The 20,729-nt window shown below is 41.5% G+C and overlaps 1 protein-coding gene across 1 annotated transcript in view; it reads left to right on the top strand.

Annotated features, from left to right (window-relative positions):
* Positions 1-20,729, top strand: part of FOXK1 (forkhead box K1) — a 55,655-nt gene that overhangs the window by 20,801 nt on the left and 14,125 nt on the right. Inside the window, exons 3-7 of the mRNA XM_075285139.1 lie at positions 4,045-4,198; positions 6,781-6,927; positions 13,782-13,975; positions 14,052-14,197; positions 18,396-18,674. Coding sequence (XP_075141240.1) covers positions 4,045-4,198; positions 6,781-6,927; positions 13,782-13,975; positions 14,052-14,197; positions 18,396-18,674 — 920 coding nt within the window. The remainder of the gene's footprint in view (positions 1-4,044; positions 4,199-6,780; positions 6,928-13,781; positions 13,976-14,051; positions 14,198-18,395; positions 18,675-20,729) is intronic.

Here is a 20,729-nt window from a genome sequence, read left to right as displayed (position 1 = left end):
AACTAGGAAGTCGTCCTATGGGTCACGATCTTCCTCTCCTTCCCCTGGGTGTTCTCCAGGCAGTGGGTCTATGCACGGCTCCTCCAAGACAGTTGGATCTAAGTCTTCTCCTGTGGATTCTGTTTCTTCTGGGGACGCCTCTGATTCCGATACAGAGTTTGTCAGGCACATCCGTAGCAGCTGCTACGCAGGAGCTTGTACGTGCTGTCTGTGATACATTGCAAATGACAGAGGACTCTGAGTCTAAGGCTCAGGAGGATGTGTCTTTTCGCCATAGTCGCTGTTCGCCCTTGGTGTTTCCTAACCACGGGGCGTTTGACTATATTTTGCAAGAACAGTGGCTTCATCCGGACTGGCCCCTGTCTTCTACCAGGAGGTCAGATATTCTTTTTCCTTTCTCGGACCAGTGTGTGTCTAGGTGAATTGAGCCTCCTGCGGTTGATCCGGCTATTGCCAGGCTGTCTAAGGCTACCTTCTTGCCTCTAGCTAACGCTGCCTCTCTGAGTGATCCTGCTGATAGGAAGCTGAACTCCTTGGCTAAGTCGGCCTTTGCAGCGTCGGGTTCTGCCTTGCGGCCCGCTTATGCTACGTCTTGGGTTAGTAAGGCCTGTATTGCCTGGGGCAAACAGTTGAGAGCTGGTTTGGCTCTCAATCAGCTCTGCAGTACAATCAACTTCTGGTGGAGCAGATAATTAATGCTTTTAAATATCTATGCGATGGTCCCTCCATCAGGGCATGTTTCTCCAGTTGTGCACCAAGTGGGGCTGTCCGGAGGTCGACCTCTTTGCCTCCCGGCTAAATCACAAAGTTCCCCATTACGTGGCCAGGTCCAGGGATAATAATAATATAATAATACATTTTATTTATATAGCGCCAACATATTCCGCAGCGCTGTACAATTTATAGGGTTCAGATACAGACATACATAACAAAGAACGTCATTTCACACAATGGGACTGAGGGCCCTGCTCAAAAGAGCTTACAATCTATGAGGTAGAGGGGGTGACACAAGAGGTAGCAGGGGCGGCATTGCTTATACAGTGTTCAGACAATTTTGTGCATTAGGAATTGTGATAGGCTTGTCTGAAAAGATGCGTCTTTAGTTTGCGTTTGAAACTGTAGAAGTTGGCAATCACAGACGACGCCCTTGTGATTCCCTGGTCAGGGTTTCAGCTCCTGTATCTGTTCCCCCCCCATCCCCCCTTCCTCTCCTCCCTTGGGCTCTCAAGAAGCTCAAGGTGGAGGGGGTTCCTGTGATCCTGGTGGCTCCAGACTGGCCTCGTTAGGCATGGTTTGCAGATCCATGGCTCTGGTAGCGGACGCTCCCTGACCTCTGCAAAGAGATCTGCTCTCTCAGGGGCCGCTGTTCCATCCTTCCTTACATCGGCTGCGTTTAATGGCGTGGCTGTTCTAACCGAGGACTTGAAGCGCCAGGGGTTTTCTGAGCCTGTTATTCGGACTATACTTAGGGCCAGATAGCCTCAATCAGCAAAAATATACTACTGCACCTAGAAGGCTTTCGTCCGTTGGTGTGAAGCAGAAGAGTGTCATCCTCTTGTTTTTTCTTTGCCTAGGGTCCTGGCGTTTTTGCAGTCCGGGCTGGACCAGTGTCTTGGTCTGTCTACCCTGAGGGGTCAGGTCTCGGCGCTTTCCATTCTTTTTTAGAAAGCTATTGCCTTCGTACCTCAAGTGAAGACTTTTTTCAGGGGGTAACGCATATTGTGTTCCTCCTTACCGGCCTCCTATTGATCCTTGGGATCTCAATCTCGTCCTTGAAGTTCTACAGGCTCCTCCTTTCGAACCTGTAAGGGATATCTCTCTTCGCCTCCTTTCTTGGAAAGTGGCGTTTTTGGTTGCAATCACTTCTATTCACAGGGTTTCTGAGCTAGCGGCTTTGTCACGCCAGCCCCCCTTCTTGGTTATGCATAAGGACAAAGTTGTGCTTCGTCTCCCTCCATCCTTCCTTCCCAAAGTGGTGTCCTCTTTCCATATCAATGAGGACATTGTCCTGCCATCTTTTTGTCTGGAGCCAAAGCATCCTCACAAGCACTTCCTCCACTGCCTGGATGTGGTCCGGGCAGTCAGAGTCTACCTGGCTCTTACGGAGCCATTTCGGCGCTGTGATGCTCTTTTTGTTCTTTCGGAGGGATCCAGGAAGGGCTTACCTGCTTCCAAGGTGTCCATCGCTAGATGGATTCGGTCTGTCATCAGGGAAGCCTATAGGGATCCTCCCTTCCGGGTGACGGCTCATTTTACTAGGGCTGTTGGTGCCTCCTGGGCTGTTCGGCATCGGGCCTCCGTTTCCCAGGTCTGCAAGGCTGCCACCTGGGCTTTGGTTCACACTTTCACTAAGTTTTACCAGATTCATTCTGTTTCTTCTGCCGATGCCAGTTTGGATCGAAAGGTTCTTCAGGCAGCAGTGCGCTGATTGTTTGCAAGGTTGTCTAAGTTTTTCCCTCCCTCTGGGACTGCTGTTGGACGCCCCATGGTGCTGTGTCCCCCAGTGAAATATTGCAAGAAAAAGGGATTTTTGTGTACTCACCTGTAAAATCCTTTTCTTGTTGTTTCACTGGGGGACACAGGTCCCTCCCGTATTAAGATTTTTTTTTGCACAGGGTTGGGGTTTCTTTTTCCTTCACGAGTTTAGGTTTTTTGGTGGTTTTTGGTTCCATGTATAATGTTCATTATGAGACTCTCTCCTACTGCTGTGGTACAAAACTGCCTGAGCATTCTACCGGTGAGAGGGTATAGCCTGCATGGGCGGAGCCATCCACTTTTGTTTCCTAGTCACCAGGTCTATACCCATGGTGCTGTGTCCCCCAGTGAAACAATGAGAAAAGGATTTTACAGTTGAATACACAAAAATCCCCTTTATTGATTGTCCACTTTGTCTTGCTTACCTTCTAAATGTAGGTAAGAATTATAGCCTTACAGAAATGCACTTCTGTCTACAGGATTGGGAAGTAACTTGTAACTGGTCCTAGTATATATAGCATCAAGGAATGAGTGGCTTTTCCTAGGGTACCCCTCACTCAGATTTCTGTTGCTGAAAAGTCACATTATAGACTTTTTAAAACCTTAAACTGGCATATGTAAATTTACTTTTAATTAGTTATGGAGGCGGGGAGCAGCTTCATCTAGTCTACATCTACAACTATTGCACTACGTCACACCCAGGGCAGCATGACTGACATGCTCTTCACTGTCAAACGTCAGCCCAGTCCCCGACTTAACTTCTGGCCTCACTGTGTTTGATTTAGCACAGTGACTTCGTGACTAGGTGAAGCTGTTCTCTGTGACTAGTTAACCATTTTAGGTCCAGGCAATTTTCCCTGTTCTTATAACACATATTTCTATCATACGTCTTTGCATTTTGTTTTTGTGGTGTACATTTTGCATTTAAAAATGTTATGGCAGCTTTGTCTGGTGGGTTATTACGATTACGGTGATACTGCTTTTAACAATACACACTGTGCCTATTCCCCAAACTCTCCAACCCATAATCAACCTTTTGGAGAGCCTTTTTACTTGAACTTCATTCCCTGTAGGAGGCTGTATTTACTTCAGGCTCCCCTGCTTCTGCAACTGTACAATCTTGTGCAGCTGCTCAACACTGCAAGGATGTACGTATCTCCTTGTAGTCTTAAGAGTAACCCTCCCAGATGTTTTTAAATCAACGGGCAATAAGGAGGAAGTTAAGGTAAAGTTGCATATGCTGATTTAAGTTTTTAAAAAGCTCATAATGTGATTTTTCAGCCACAAAACACCTAACAGCTTCCTTTTAAATATAAGTCTTGCTTCTGCTTGTTTCCATATTAGATGGATTGAACCAATTGTTATGCTGATGCTTTAAGCACATTAAAAATTAGGATCCATAACTTTGTTACTGTTATATTATCCTTAGTACTGTATTTGGTATATTTGCATGAATTCTATTCAAGTTTTTGGTTTGATTGTGACGTTTCATGTCCTATATGTAATTGTTTGTGTTTTTCTGGTTAAAAGTACCCTGTATTGTTAATGAAACATATTTTGCATTACCAGTGTTCCCAATTCCTGTCCTGCCAGTCCTCGAGGGGCTGGATCCTCGGGTTTACATTTCATACACAACATTGCATCAGAGCTCAAGCTGGTAGCAGAATGTGCAAAAGCTGCAACAGACCAACAAACAGAAACCTCTGAAGGAGACAGTCCTAAGGTATGTACCAGTCATTTGGTAAGGTGATAGGTTAGAGTAGATGCAGGCGTCCTATATCTGTGTAAATCTATATTGAGAGTCTTATAAATAACTAGTTTACTTGACCTACAAGTATGGACTTTCTGGATGTGATTTTTTTTTTTTTTTTTAAAGATGAAAAATAATTTCTTCATATATCTAGGGTAGGTTCACTTTTTCTGGACTAAGGGTTAGTTCACATGACAGAAAATGAATAGGAAATTCCACTTTTTCCGCCGTCGGCTTTTCCGCGCAGCTAGCCGGTACAGGATGCCAATGCAGTGCATCAGCGTTTTGTCGTGGTATCCCTCTACTGATTAGGCCTGGATGAATTAGCCTAATCAGGAGGGAGTCTCGAGCCGTGGATTCAAGATCGAGCAGGACGCTTCTTTTTTCTGTGTTCTGCTGCGATCTCTGCCTCCCATTGAAAACAATGGGAGGCGAATTCAGGAGGAATCTTCTCCGGATTTGGGGGTGGAATCCACCCCCTAATTCGCAGTAAATTTTTCAGTGTGAACTGACCCTAAATGTGATTGTTTTGTGGCCAAAATTCATCACAAAAGCTATATACATTTTTTTTTTGTTAATTTAACAATATTTTGTGATGCAGTAAGTGGCAGCTTTTAAAAGTGAGAAATCTAATATAAATGTGTTTAAGGCTTGGATCACATTTGCGCCTGAGTCTCTGGAGACTGTCTTTCAGCGTCAGTCTAAAATCGCCGCTTTCAGTTCATCAACTCCATTAGAAGGGGTCCGCTGGTGTCTTTTATATTAGGGGTCCATTTGTCTGTTGTTTTAGTTGACTGACAGACCGATACAGACAACTTGACGCTAGTGTGAGCCTAGCATTGCTTCTAAGGACTGCTCAGCCATTAAACACTCCAAGACAAATTATTGTAAAAAATGAAAGCTATTTTTTACCGCACAATTGCCACATTTCTTCCATAACACATAAAACCAACTTCACTGGCGATTTAGTGACTTTCGGAAATGCTTCTTAAAATTCATTTCAGTAATTTGGCCACAATTCAGACTCCTAATTTTGTCTAGCACACATCTCGCACTGCTATATTACTGTACACTTCCCTAGTGACAACATGTGCTAAAAGGCAGTCCTGAAATGAACAGAAATGTGAGACGAGAGCAACACAAGGTGAAGGGATTGGAGCAATATTTAGAGCTGTAAAGCTGCACACAGCCAGATACAGAGACCGCTAAGTCCTATTTCTGGAAATTATTTGCATCATTTTCTAAACTTTTGTAATAGTTTGGCTTATTTCAGTAATATACATCTCCATAGCTAAAAGATAAGTCTGTGTATTGCTCGACATGTGTTATATGTGATTTTTAGTGATACAGTAACTGAACAGATTTGTTTGCTGGAAGCTATTTCCTGTTAATAAGGTTTGTGCGTCCACTGCAGAGGAAATGTACTATTACATTCCTGACATTCAAGGGGTGACCAGTAATGTAGTGGAAGAGCTTTAGTAAACAGTAGCTGATGTACGCATATCTCCTACCCGGCTCACAGGGGCAGCCATGTCGGGGAACCCTCTTTGATAACCATATAGTTCTCTAACAGGTCAGATGGAAAGGCTTCTTCGGTTCTTGAAGGGTTTTCCCCCAGATTTAAACTTTTAATTTATCTACTGGATAGATGTTAAATGTTTGACTAGGACCCCACCTTGAAAGCAGTTTTTTCCTTTTTCCCTATTTGAATGGAGAGGCAGTCAAGTATGTGTCCAACTGCTCAGTATCTATGGATCTGCAGGTGAGAAGTTGAGTACAACATTTGCCTATTTCCAGTGGTCTGATAGAGGTGAATGGAGAAAACCCTACGATATATACCACTAGATTGGCCTCCGTTCAGAAAGATAAGATTCTCATTTTTCATATGATTTTAAAGGTGTTCTATCCATATATTTTCCATAGATGCCACTGGTTAAAAACAGGGTTTTTTTTAAACAGATTTATTATGGTTAGTGTCTGTTAACATTATTTACGGATTCAATGGACGCTGCTAACGGTAATGTGAACTAATACTTAATGACACAAATACTGACAGAAAATCAAATATTGTCTGTAAGTTTAGTTATGCTTTAAAAATGCCTTACAGAAAATATTTGGATCCCAATTTATCTACATTAATGTTGATACTTCAGTCCTCTGAGTTGTATGTTATATATAAGTTGACTGCCCTGCATATTACTTTGGTAAAAGGAGAAAATAAATGTTTTAATACCTCAAGTGCTGCACACTCTTGCCCACTGAGGATTCCTAAAACCCTGAAGGGTCCTGACTCTTCTGAAGAAAGCCTACATTCGCCTCTCTCTATCTAGTTAGTTGACAGGTCTAGTGGTGCGATGCTTAGAATTCCTTTAAAGCCTAGGCTACTGCATGGGCACATATACACTCACTATTGATATCTCAAAGCCTATGTAGCTAGATGTATCCATTGGTTGTCATCAGCAGTACTTTGCTCCTATAGCTGACAAACTTGTCTTTGTTTATGTTGAATGCAGTAGATCTCAGTAAATGTTGTTGTGCTTTCTTTTTTTCCACAGGATGAATCCAAGCCCCCCTATTCATATGCACAGCTTATCGTTCAAGCAATCTCTTGTGCAAAAGATCGACAACTCACATTGAGTGGAATCTATGCTCATATTACTAAGCATTATCCTTACTATAGATCAGCAGATAAAGGCTGGCAGGTACAGTATATCTATTGCTAGCTACATCAGATGGTATTGATGCTGCGCCTGACAGCTAGCAGTTTGGATGGAGTAATGCTGCCAGTTAGCCAGAGTTACTAGCGGTACAGACAATTGTACACCTTGAAAAAAAAAGTCTCATGCGTAATAATACTTACTAGACCTTTCCTCATTTTAGTAGTGCTGCCAATAATGCTGGTGTCTTAAACACATGTGAAGTTTGCGTAGCTTTGGGTTTGCCCAGAATAGTGAAATGTATCTAATCCCTGTCCCCATGTCAGGAGAGAGAGAGGGAAAGCTTTATGAAAGGAAATCTGTCATGTGCGAATTGGAACACTAAACCACCCACAGGTTCTATCTTCACTAAACTGTGCAGGTACCGTTAGCACCAGAGATAAGTCCAATGAGATGCATCAGACTCATCTCTGGGTAAGTACAAAGATTTGTATTTTAAAATGAGAACATGGATGGATTTAAAACCGGACAATTTAGGACACTAAGCCCCCGCTCTTTGAAGACCTGTGGGTAGTTTAGTGTCCCAAATCAATGTGACAGGCTCTCTTTAATCCCTTCCCGACATCGTCAGTAATAGTACGGCGCAGCTGGGAAGGGCTTCCCGCAAACCGCCGTACTATTACTGCGGCTGCATGGTGCGCACACAGAACCTGTGTGCGCACCATGCGCTGCGGGTATCAGCCGTAATACACGGCTGACTATGCCCTGTAACACCCGCGGTCGGAACCGGGTCCGATCGCGGGTGTTAACCCCTGAGATGCCGGCGGTCAACATGACCTCCGGCATCTCCGGGGTTTCATTTTTCTATGGTGCCGATCGGCACCCCCCGCGCTGGTTTCAAGGGGTGCCGGTGTTCGCAGGGGGCAGCCCGGGGTCTGATCAGTGACCCCGGGTCTGTCCCATGCCGTCCCCGTCCTCGTACCTGGTTGATCCTGCCGTAAAGGAAGCTGTCAGCCCGTGCGTCCACACAGGCTGACAGCTTCCTGTGTTCTGCAATACACGTGTAACACGTGTATTGCAGATACATATAGTGAAGCAGTGATCAGCCGATCACATCTTCAATCCCCCATGGGGACAGAAAAAAAAAAGTGATAAAAAAGTAAAAATAAAAAAGTATAAATAAGTTTAAAATAAATTAGAAATAAATAAAGCCCCAAAAATCCCTTTTTCCCCATATAAAATGTTTTACTATGTAAAATAAAGAAAAATAGAAAAAAAACATTACATATTTGGTATCACCGTGTCTGTAATAACCTGAACAATCAAATTAAAACATTATTTAACTCGAACAGCGAACAGCGTAAAGAAAAAAAAAGTAGAAAAACGCATAAAATAATGATTATTCACCACCTTTCCCTTACAAAATGTTCAATAAAAAGTAATCAAATGGTCAGATGAAAACCAAAATGGTACCAATAAAAAGCAGAGGTCATCGCGCAAAAAATAAGCCCTCAACCAGCTCTGCCTACCGAAAAATAAAAATGCTACGCCTTTCAGAAGATGGCGATGCAAAAATAATTGATTTTTTTCCCTAAATTTCCCTAATTCTGCAGAATAGCAACGCATTAAAAAATCATATAAATGAGGTATCGCCGTAACCGTACCGACCCGCAGAATAAAGGTAACATGTTACTTATGCTGTACTCTGCACGGGGAAAAAAATAAATGCTAGAAAGCAATGCCAGAATTGATGTTTCCTTTTACATCCCACCCAGAAAGAGTTAATAAAATGTAGTCAATAAGTTACATGCCCCAAAATGGTGGCATTGAGAAGTACATCTAATACCGCAAACACCAAGCCCTCATATGGCCACATTGCCAGAAAATAAAAATCTACCTTGTACAATGTGAAGACAAAACCCCCAAAAGTCGCCAAATCATTAGAACATAAGTGGATGCGACTAGAAGGAAATGTGTAATTGGTGCGAGCATTTTCAGGGGACACCCCATATTTAGAGCTTATGAGAGAGAAGACACCAGAAGAAGACCAGCGCTGATCCCCCAGAATGCCCCTCTTCCCCGTCCATGTCATAGGAGCTAGTGGGAAAATAGAATGGGATTTGGTGTGCCCAATTTACTCCACACAGCTTACACATTCACTTCGGGGTTACTAATGCTACTACATCACTAATGCTACTACATCACTTGATAAATACTTTGAGGGGTGCGGTTTTCAAAATAGGGTCACTTTCTAGAGGTTTCCACTGTTTTGACACCTCAAGGGCTTTGTAAATGCGACATGGTTCCTGAAACTGATCACAGCCAGATCTGCCCTCTAAAAGCTCCTTGGTGCGCCTTCACTTCTGCGCCTCGCTGTGCGTCCATATATTAGTTTACCAATGGAAGAACAAAAGGACGGCGCTCTCAGGTCCAAAGGAATTTATTCAAAAAGAAGATTGCACAATGCAAAAACAGTTGCCGCGTTTCGGGTCGGAACCCTTTATCAAGTGCGTAACTTCACTAATCGAGCTTCACTCAAGCTAGGAAGAAATAAACTCTATCCGGAGCGCCTCGGCCTATTTAACCGTACCGCTCACATGGAGCGGTACGGTTAAATAGGCCGAGGCGCTCCGGATAGAGTTTATTTCTTCCTAGCTTGAGTGAAGCTCGATTAGTGAAGTTACGCACTTGATAAAGGGTTCCGACCCGAAACGCGGCAACTGTTTTTGCATTGTGCAATCTTCTTTTTGAATAAATTCCTTTGGACCTGAGAGCGCCGTCCTTTTGTTCTTCCATTGGTGCATCCTCCTGGTTTTTGACCAGTGTTATAGAGACGTGCTGCCACTCTCACTCTGACGAAGCCTAATATTGCTGAAAACGGAGTTGTGAACGGAGTCACAACCCGATCAGGTGAGAGGCCACCAGGTCCTGAGTTCTTTTCATAAACACCAGATAATTCATCTATATATTTATAATAGACCATCTACACTATAAGTGTGCTCGGTATCTCTCTATTCTCCATATATTAGTTTACACCCACATGTGGGGTACTATGGTAGTCCGGAGAACTTGCATAACAAATTGTGGGATGCGTTTTCTCCTTTAACCCCTTGTGAATGTGCAAATTCTAGGGCTAAACGAAAATATTAATGAAATAAAATCAAATTTGAAAATTTCACCTCCAATTTGTATTAATTCCTGCTAAGCACTTATAGGGTTAAAATAATAGGTATATTATGTTTTGGCTTATTTAAGGGGTGCAGTTTTGAAAATGGGGTGATTTATGGGGGGATTTAATACAAGGATCTTTCAAAACCCCTTCATAACTGGATTAGTCCCTTAAAAAATGGGTTTTGGAAATTTCTTGAAAATTTTGAGTATTGTTGTTTCACTTGTAAACCTTATAATGTCCATAAAAAATAAAAGGGTGACTAAAGTTTGATGGTGACATAAAGCGGAGATCTGGGACATGAGATTTATGATATAATTTTGGCGGTCTGACTATCTGTATGCAATGCACATCATTTCAAACTTTGTAAAATGCATATTTTTCAAAATTTCCACCAAATTTCCTATTTTTTCATAACTAAACACAAAACATATCTACCAAAATTTACCACTAACATGAAGTACAATGTGTTACGAAAAAACAATCTCAAAATCACTTTGGTAAGTTAAAGCGTTCCAAAGTTATTGCCACATAAAGTGACACATGTCAGTTTTGAAAAATCGAGCTTGGTCAGGAAGTCAAAAAGTGCCATTGGCGGGAAGGGGTTAAGGAGCAGATGCAAAGCACAGTATGTATGTGCCTACATATACACAGCCTACATCCTTCAAATGCTAGCAGAGCAATCACAATAAGCGAGCTGAGAATTATTTCCTGGGAGTTTGGTGCCCTCTGATTGCTACTGTCCGTGAACAGGAAACGTGATCTGCAAATACTCAGGGAGTACAGAGCTTTGAGTGTACAGCCATGAGATTCCTGCTTGTAAACTACTGACAGTGCTCCCTCCCATTACCCCTCCACTAGTGCAGTCATCCCTGTGCGACACATGATATTCCACTTAAAAAAAAATATGGCACTACAAATTCTAGGAACCAAGTACACTTTTACATCACTGTGTTATTCAAAGACTGAGTCCCTACTGGAACTTGTATTACCACATCTACAAAAACTGTAGTGTTAAACCTATCTTCAGACAGAGCATAAGGACAGGCAAATAGAAAACACTTTACGTCTGTAAAATAACGGACGTAAAAATACAGGCGTAAAATTACTATAGAACTCAATGGAGACTGCTTTTTACGGCTGTAAAAATAAGCACAAAATAAGTACAAAAAACGCCTGGCGTTACTCCGTGTGAATGGACCCTTACATGTACAGATCTCCTGTTTCTGCTAGGCAACCACTGCACCTAACCTCAGGCATTAGCTGTTAACTATTCACAAATATTGGATACAACAGTATTGCTGGAAACTGGGGTGGCTTTTTTTTTTTTTTTTTGGTTCTTTCTTTCTTTTTTTCCTTCCTTCCTTCCTTCCTTCCTTCCTTCCTTCCTTCCTTCCTTCCTTAGCACCATTAAATAATTAAAAAATAAATAAATCGTAAATTAAAATACTATTGTCACTGGTCTGCTGTAATAGTGTCAGTGATATTTACAGTTATTAGGTGTTGATGTAAAAATAAATTTAAATTTTCTATTTTTTTTTTAATATATAAATACTCCTAAATGCCAAAAAGGAATACTTTTACTGTGCCAGAAAAAAATCTAGTGTGAACTCTGTAGTTGGTTCTGTATGAGTCTTGGTGGGTCTCAGAATTCTGCTTTTCTATCCACCTTGACTGTTTGTAATTTTCTACTATAAATACAGTTCTTTGATGTACTTTGCAAACAAAAAACAGCCATTGTTTTGGGATTTACTTTTTATGTTCACTGTGTAATACAAACTAATATGTAAACTTTTATTTCAAGGGTCAGTATGATTACATTTAACATATGTGGTTTTCATATATTTTACCACTCTACTTGAATTCACCGGCGCCTAGGCTTCAACTACGCCTGGGTTTCCTTGGCCTCCAGGCTCCTCCTAGCCCTTCCCATTGGCCAGGGTCTGCTCTGAGTTGTCTCCTTAGCCTCTCTGCGTGGGAAACCCAGGAGGAGCACCTCACTTCGACTCAGAGTTTTGGTTGTTTCTTTCTTCACTTCCTGCATTTCGTTTTTTCTTTTTTTTTCTCCTTGCACTGAACTTCAAATCTTCTCCTGAAGACACAGCACCTGGGATCCCTCTCTGTTCAGCCTGCCTGCAACAGTCGGCGAGCAGTCATTATTTCCAGTTGTCTCGTAGATTATCCTTCTCCAGGGTGTGGCACACTGCATCCCTCCTTATCGGCTGCCTGTGGATCCGTGGGATCTTAACGTCATCCTTGAGATGCTTTATGCTCCCCCTTTCAAACCTCTGAGGGAGATTTAATCGCCTTCTGTCCTGCAAGCTCACCTTCCTGGTGGCCTTACTTCCATACACTGGGTCTCCTAGCTCGCTACCATGTCTCGACAGTCCCCCTTTCTGGTTCTCCACAGGGACAAGGTTGTCCTTCGTCCAACGCCGTCTTTTCTGCCTAAGGTGGTTTCCTCCTTTTACATTAATGAGGACATACTCCTGCTGTCCTTTTGTCCTGATCCCAAGCATCTTCTTTTTTTTTTTAAAATCAAGTTTTATTGAACGTTTTTAAAGAAATTATACAACTTTGAAAGTTTGCCGAAAATACAGCTGTAATAGTGCAAATAAGTAAATTTATATGAAAAAGACAGGAGAATACAATCGCCTGCGAAAATAATGGATAAGACTGAAGTAGAAGAATTTACATTGTACTGATCCAGAATTATACTCATTAGCAGAGCTAACTGAGGCTACACTCTACAGTGTTAGGGCCCATTCAGACAGTTGGAAAATAAGGGGAATTGAGGCTGACCTCCGCCTCAGATTCCTCTAAAGTTTCCACAACCTCAGTTTTCTCCCACTGTGAATGAGGTTGATCAGCCGAGTGTCTTGTAGTATAGGTTCCTTGACTGATCAGCCATGTATCAGCATCTTGCTTTAATCTCTGTCTCCAATTGAAAACAATGGGAAGCAGTTTCAGGTCAGAATTTAAAGGGCACCAAATTCCTCGGTGTAAACTTTACCTTTTGGTATAACAACTACAATTCCAAGAATTAAAATCTTCAAACAAACTTTGAGTTTGTAACAAACGTTGGAAGATTACTGGACATACAGTAAATTATATGCAAGTTCTAATAAAATGGTTTCTAAAAGGTATGTGAAGTTGTCTCCAAACATGAGAAAAACTGTATTTTATTTATTTAAAGGGGCTCTATCATTGGGAAAAGTCATTTTAGATAAGCACATCCTTGCATAGCCTTTAGAAAGGCTATGCCACACCTACCTTTTGCATGTAAATTGCCTCAGTAGATTTGGAATAAGTCCGTTTATATTCCTATGTTTATGAGCTTCCACCTGCATCGGAAGTGTCTTTGTGCACTGTCTGCTCTATGTGTATATATAGCAGAGGCTTCTGTGCTGATGACTCATCTCTGCTGTACATACACATAGAGGAGACTGTGATCACAGATACTTCCGATGCACGGTGGAAGCTCATTAACATGTGAATGAAAACGGATTTATTCGAAATCTTCTGAGGCAATTTACATACAAATGGTAGGTGTGGGATAGCCTTTCTAAAGGCTATGGAAGGATGTGCTTATCTAAAAATGACTTTTCCCAATGTTAGAGCCCCTTTAAGTTACTTTTATTTTAAGTTTTGGTTTCAGATTTTTTTTTTTTTCCATCATGCTAATCTTAAATATATATATATATATATATTTGTTGTTTTTTCTCTCTAGAACTCTATACGTCACAACCTGTCACTTAATCGATATTTTATAAAAGTACCACGCTCTCAGGAGGAGCCTGGAAAAGGTTCATTTTGGAGAATAGATCCTACATCTGAATCCAAGCTAGTTGAGCAGGCATTTAGGAAACGCAGGCAGAGAGGAGTTTCATCCTTTCGCACTCCTTTTGGTCCTCTTTCGTCCAGGTATTGGTTATAGATATGTTTTTGGGGTTTTGTTGTTTTTGAAGCTTTAAATAATGATATATTTTCTGTGCTCTAGGAGTGCACCAGCTTCACCAACATATCCAGATTCCTGTGGCTTGCAGACTCCTGATAGCATGTCTCGAGAAGGATCCCCTATTCCACATGATTTTGGTTTTAAGATGGCCTCTGTTCCAGAGTATCGATACTCCCAGAGTGCACCAGGTTAGTAGTAATGTGAGACAATAGAACTATCTGAAACAAAGTTGACTGCAAGGTTTGCCATGGTGAAAGATGGTAGTCGGTGGTTAGATGGAAAGCATGAAGCCTATTTGATGGAGGAGGAATGGTATATTCCATCCACCAGGACTGTGGAATTCAGCTGATGTTGTAGGAGTAGGAACCGGTCAAAAATTATTCCTCATTTTGTTTCTAGACCAGTAACCTTTTTTGTAATTATATTATAGAATTATTAATATTGTATAATTCATTGGGTACATAGTTTATTACGTATTAACTTTCATATGAAGTCAGTCACTAGCGTTGAATTAGAAAATCTATACTTCATTTGACTTGTGGTTTGGTCTACCTACTGCATAGTTTAGTCACCCTGGGGAACCAATTTAGTAGGATTTTTTGTACAGTGGGGCAAAAAAGTATTGTCAGTCACCAATAGTGCAAGTTCCACCACTTAAAAAGATGAGGCGTCTGTAATTTACATCATAGGTAGACCTCAACTATGAGAGACAAAATGAGAAAACAAATCCAGAAAATCACTGTCTGATTTTGTAAGAATTTATTTGCAAATTATGGTGGAAAATAAGTATTTGGTCAGTAACAAAATTTCTTCTAAATACTTTGTTATATATCCTTTGTTGGCAATGACAGAGGTCAAACGTTTTCTGTAAGCCCAGAATGGCCCATTCCTCCATGCAGATCTCCTCTAGAGCAGTGATGTTTTGGGGCTGTCGCTTGGCAACACGGACTTTCAACTCCCTCCAAAGGTTTTCTATAGGGTTGAGATCTGGAGACTGGCTAGCCCACTCCAGGACCTTGAAATGCTTCTTACAAAGCCGCTCCTTCGTTGCCCTGGCGGTGTGCTTTGGATCATTGTCATGTTGAAAGACCCAGCCACGTTTCATCTTCAATACCCTTGCTGATGGAAGGAGGTTTGCACTCAAAATCTCACGATACATGGCCCCATTCATTCTTTCATGTACCCGGATCAGTCGTCCTGGCCCCTTTGCAGAGCCCCAAAAGCCCCAAAGCATGATGTTTCCACCCCCATGCTTTACAGTAGGTATGGTGTTTGATGGATGCAACTCAGTATCCTTTTTCCTCCAAACACGGAAAGTTGTGTTTCTACCAAACAGTTCCAGTTTGGTTTCATCAGACAATAGGACATTCTCCCAATACTCTTCTGGATCATCCAAATGCTCTCTAGCAAACTTCAGACGGGCCCGGACATGTACTGGGTTAAGCAGTGGGACACGTCTGGCACTGCAGGATCTGAGTCCCTTGCGGCATAGTGTGTTACTGATGGTAGGGTTGGTTACATTGGTCCCAGCTCTCTGCAGTTCATTCACTAGGTCCCCCCGCGTGGTTCTGGGATTTTTGCTCACCGTTCTTGTGATCATTTTGACCCCACGGGGTGAGATTTTGCGTGGAGCCCCAGATCGAGGGAGATTATCAGTGGTCTTGTATGTCTTCCATTTTCTAATTATTGCTCCCACAGTTGATTTCTTCAATTTAAGCTGGTTGCCTATTGCAGATTGTCTTCCCAGCCTGGTGCAGGGCTACAATTTTGTTTCTGGTGTCCTTTGACAGCTCTTTGGTCTTCACCATAGTGGAGTTTGGAGTCTGACTGTTTGAGGGTGTGCACAGGTGTCTTTTTATACTGATAACACGTTTAAACAGATGCCATTACTACAGGTAAGGAGTGGAGGAAAGAGGAGACTCTTAAAGAAGAAGTTACAGGTCTGTGAGAGCCAGAAATCTTGATTGTAGGTGACCAAATACTTATACACCATAATTTGAAAAAAATTCTTACAAAATCAGACAATGTGATTTTCTGGATTTGTTTTCTCATTTTGTCTCTTAGTTGAGGTCTACCTATGATGTAAATTACAGACGCCTCTCATCTTTTTAAGTGGTGGAACTTGCACTATTGGTGACTGACTAAATACTTTTTTGCCCCACTGTATCTGATAGACTAGATGAGAGTTTTTCATTATTCAAATACCATAGTTCGGTCATCTTTTCAAATCAGGAATCCAAAGGGTTTTTTTTCCTAATAGCAACAAAACTATGGATACTTTCTAGCAACAAAACTTTAAATACATTAAATGTTTTAATAGAGCTTGCCAGGGAACATTTCATATGTTGATTTTTATCACTGGTTGGATAAGGTAGTAAACTGGTATTCAGAATCTTTATTACTTTAGAACAGGACCAGCAAATGTGGAGAATGGCACACGCAATAGCATTTACTTGAGTAGGTAGGTAGAGCATGGGCTATCCTGCTGGGTATGTACCCCTTCACGCAAATTCATTAGGGAATTCGCGTAATTAGTGCATCTTCACATACAGGTATGTGATGCTGATTGTATAGGCTCAGAAGCAGAACCCGTACAATCACTGCGGGAGCCCAAGCTGACAGTGATAACACTCAATCAATGGGTTTCGGAGTGACAACCCCAAAACAAATGCTTTAAAAAATAAATTTTCTTTAAAAAATGGTTAGAAAATAAAAAATGTTAATCACTAAATTATTTTCCTTGTAGAAATGGTGCTGTTAAAAAAACAAAAACAAAAAAAAACACTCTAGTTCTGCAAAAAAGCAAGCCCACATATGTCTGTCAACATAGATATAAAAAAAAGTTACGTTGCAATATGACAATGAAAAGATAAATAATGCTTTGTCCTTAAGGCCAAAATAGCCAGTGTACTGCTACCTCCTGCCATGGCAGGGCAAAATCCACAAATCCACTCCAGAGTCCCACCTCCTGGCCGCTACTATGCTACCTAGATAACCAAATGTTGGGAGCCACTCCACTACAGCACCTCCCTCCTTTAGCATAAAGAAGAGGGCACACTGTCATTGCCACACAAAGTTTAACCCCTTCCCAACATCCGCCGTACTAGTATGGTGGATGCTGGGTGTTTAACTATGGCGACCGCTCAGGAGCCGGGCGGCCGCCATAGCCACCGGGTGTCTACTATTTTAGAGACACCCAGCGCTACTGCGTACTACTGCGTATGATTGGTGCTCGCACCGATTGTGCACTTTAACCCTTCTGTGGGCAATGCCATTTTTGCTGTGATTGCGGGCACCCGGAGTAATCTCCGGGGCCGATGTCACGTTGCCTTGACAACCAGGAGCCTTGTAAAGGCTCCCCGTCTTGTCATTCTGTTTATTCTATTGCAGACTACACTAGGTAGCCTGCAATAGAACCCCTGGTATTTTGCAATGCATTAGCATTGTAATGTATTGCATTAGTGACCAGACCCCTGGGGTTCAAGTAAAAAAAAGAGCATATGTAGAAAAAATTAGGAAGGGCACTCACCCACATCCAAGCTCGTCTTCATAAAATACTTCTTTTATTAAGGTAACAGATTTCTTTAAAATCAAGTAGTGCAGGGAGGGAATAGAGCAAATCAGGCAAGTAGGCAACAGCCGTTTCGCGCAACTGTGTGCGCTTTCTCAAGCCTCAGAATGCATTATTGCATTCTGAGGCTTGAGAAAGCGCACACAGTTGCGCGAAACGGCTGTTGCCTACTTGCCTGATTTGCTCTATTCCCTCCCTGCACTACTTGATTTTAAAGAAATCTGTTACCTTAATAAAAGAAGTATTTTATGAAGACGAGCTTGGATGTGGGTGAGTGCCCTTCCTAATTTTTTCTACATATGCTCTATTTGTTCATACTGCCTTTTTTTGGTTGTTGAGCACCCCCACAGCTCTTCACATTTAAGGTTACAATCCTCATACTTACCTTCAATTTATTGGGACTTTCATTTATATTTCTAGCAGTGCCATCCTATATTTCTTTTTCCTTGGTTTTTTTCTCAAGTAAAAAAAAGATGCAAAAAAAAAAGTTAAAACCTTTAAATTAGCTAGTATTGATTCTTTGTAAGAATGCTTACCCTTTCCACGAAGTAAAACATAATATAAATGAATTGAAGGGGTTATCTGGTTTCAACAAAAAATGAGTAATAGTGAGAAACGCTATAGAATATTAAAAGCAGCATGATTGGCTCCACCACTGGTTCTCCCTTCTGTTCTTTCTTTACCTGGCTCAAATAATTTTTGCTTAATATTGCAGTTTCCATTTATCCATGAGTGTTCTTGCATATGAATGATTAATTTATATATTTATTAAGTTCATGTATTCATTATATATTAATATTTTGTCTTTGTGACAGGCTCTCCGGTGAGTTCTCAGCCAGTTATTATGGCAAAGCCTGTACCCCAAACAAATTTTGTGGCGAAACCTTTGGCATACATGCCTGCTTCCATCATGACTTCACAACCAACGAGTCATGCCATCCATGTGGTGCAGCAAGCACCTACCGTCACCATGGTGCAAGTGTTGACCACCCCTACCAGTTCAGCAAATGGATACATAATTGCAAACCAGAGACCATCTTCTGCCAGAGATGAAATACGTGGAACAGTTATGGATGGTGTCTCATCTAGCAGAGGTCAGAATATGCTGCTCATTTTCACACCTGCTGTTCCGTATATATCTGTCATTAGAGAAGGAGGTAGGAGTCTTGCCAAGACTCATACTACTTTCTCTATTCTCAGAACTGTGTGTGAGTCTTCATAGCTCTGGAGCCAATGAAGGGGGGCCTTATATAGAACAAGGCGAGTGCCTCCTCGTAAATGAGGCACTCCCTCTGCTGGCCTTTGCACCTTGGGGAAATTGTACACTTTGTCTTGTACTCCAGAGAACTGTCTGTCAAGGCATAATAAATCTGCCCCGTTGTTTTGTGTTGATTAAGTTACTATTAAAGGTAGTAACTGGGATTGACTTACTAGGCTCATTTACAGGGAGAATACTGCCTCCTGACATTCACTGTAAAAATGATCTTGGTCTGCTTAGCCTCAGCATCTCCTGTAGTTATTCAGCACTCAACAATCACATGACCTCCAGGACAGAGGCAGAAAGTTTCATGACTGCTCCCTACAATGAATACACAGTGTTCAGGAAGGCAGGGATGGTAACATTATGCAGCTGTACAGTCTTTGTTTACCTGAAAAACTTTGCAAGGATGTTTTAAAATTTGAAGAGTTAAATGCCGACCTGACAGATGTTCCAAGTCATACAGCGGTTGGTAAGGGGTTAGAATTAATTTACTTAGTTTTTACCAACCATATTTACAATTCACTGCGGAAACTTGACAAAATGTGTTAACATTGAAAACCATAGCAAAAAAAATCACATGGCACATGCCTCATTTATTGTATGCTTTACATCTACATCTTTTACTCAGACGTCAGCAAAATAAAAGCCTGGTGTTGTAAAATGCACCAAATGTATCAAAATCATGTGCTGTTCAGGGATAGAACAAAAGTGCCTCATTTGCATCTTATAACACGTGATAAATGTTCCCTCTCTGCCTCTATGTGTTAGGGTATGTTCACATGGCTGAATTTGGAGCTTAATTTGAAGTAGCTTTTTGCCTCAAAATCCGCTCCAAATGCCACTTGAAATCTGTCTCCCATTCGTTTCAGTGGGGGGAGGTAGATACTGATTTGTTTTCCTGTAGCTGAATTTTTCAGCTAACAGAAAAAATAAGCACCATGCATCTCCACATTGCAGAAACGCAGCTTTTTGCTGTGTTTTTTTTTTTTTTTTTTTTTTTTTTTAGCCAAAACCAGGTGTGGATTGAGAAACAGGTAGAAGTATAAGAGCTTCCTATATATTTCTCATTCCTCTTATAGCCTTTCTTGGCTTTGGCTCAAAAAAACACAACAGAATCTGCAACGTGGAGCCTTAGTGTAAAGGTGGATTCCACCTGATATCCCCCTTTCAAGTGAATGAGAGGCATATAACAAGCTGGCTATGGTTAAGCAAAATGCTGAAGCAAAATTTTTCAGCTAGTAACATACATGTAAACATACCCTGACTAAAACAGATAGCAGAAAGGATAAACTTGTGACTGTAAGGAAAGGCCAAAGTGCATGACTGCAGCTCCCATAGGAATGCGCTTTATGTGCAAATTTCAAACATCTCTGACAGTATGACTTACTGAAGCCTCATGATGGTGCATTTCTAACTGTTGCATGCAGTGGTGTTGAACTCAACTGTAAACTTACATTCAACTTACATTTATTTAAGTTGTGCTCCAGATGCATTGCTGTATTATCATCCGACATTTTAAGGAGGTTGAAGTATAATGACCATTTGCATCTTATGATCCTTATAAGGCGTTGCTGGGGGACTGCAGCTTGCCCTCTTTCAAGTGAATCAGGCTGATTGAAGTTCATTTGGTTGTTGGGGGGGGGGGAGGGGGGGGGGCATGCAATCCCTATGCAGCTTCGATAGGAATGCGCTTTATTTTTCCTTTCACCGAGCCATATGAGGGCTTAATGTTTACTCGGACAAATTGTTCTTCATGTTGGTAATATTTAATATTTTGTACAATGTATTGAGAAGCTTTAAAAAAATATTCAGAATGAGGTGGCATTAGTGAAAAAGTGCATTTCTGCGTCTTTCTTACAGGCTTCATTTGTACGGCATTCACCGTAGC

The sequence above is a fragment of the Leptodactylus fuscus genome, chromosome 8, assembly GCF_031893055.1.
Source record: "Leptodactylus fuscus isolate aLepFus1 chromosome 8, aLepFus1.hap2, whole genome shotgun sequence".
Classification (NCBI taxonomy): domain Eukaryota; kingdom Metazoa; phylum Chordata; class Amphibia; order Anura; family Leptodactylidae; genus Leptodactylus; species Leptodactylus fuscus.
Note: the sequence above shows the minus strand (reverse complement) of the source record. Positions and strands in the feature narration are given on the sequence as shown.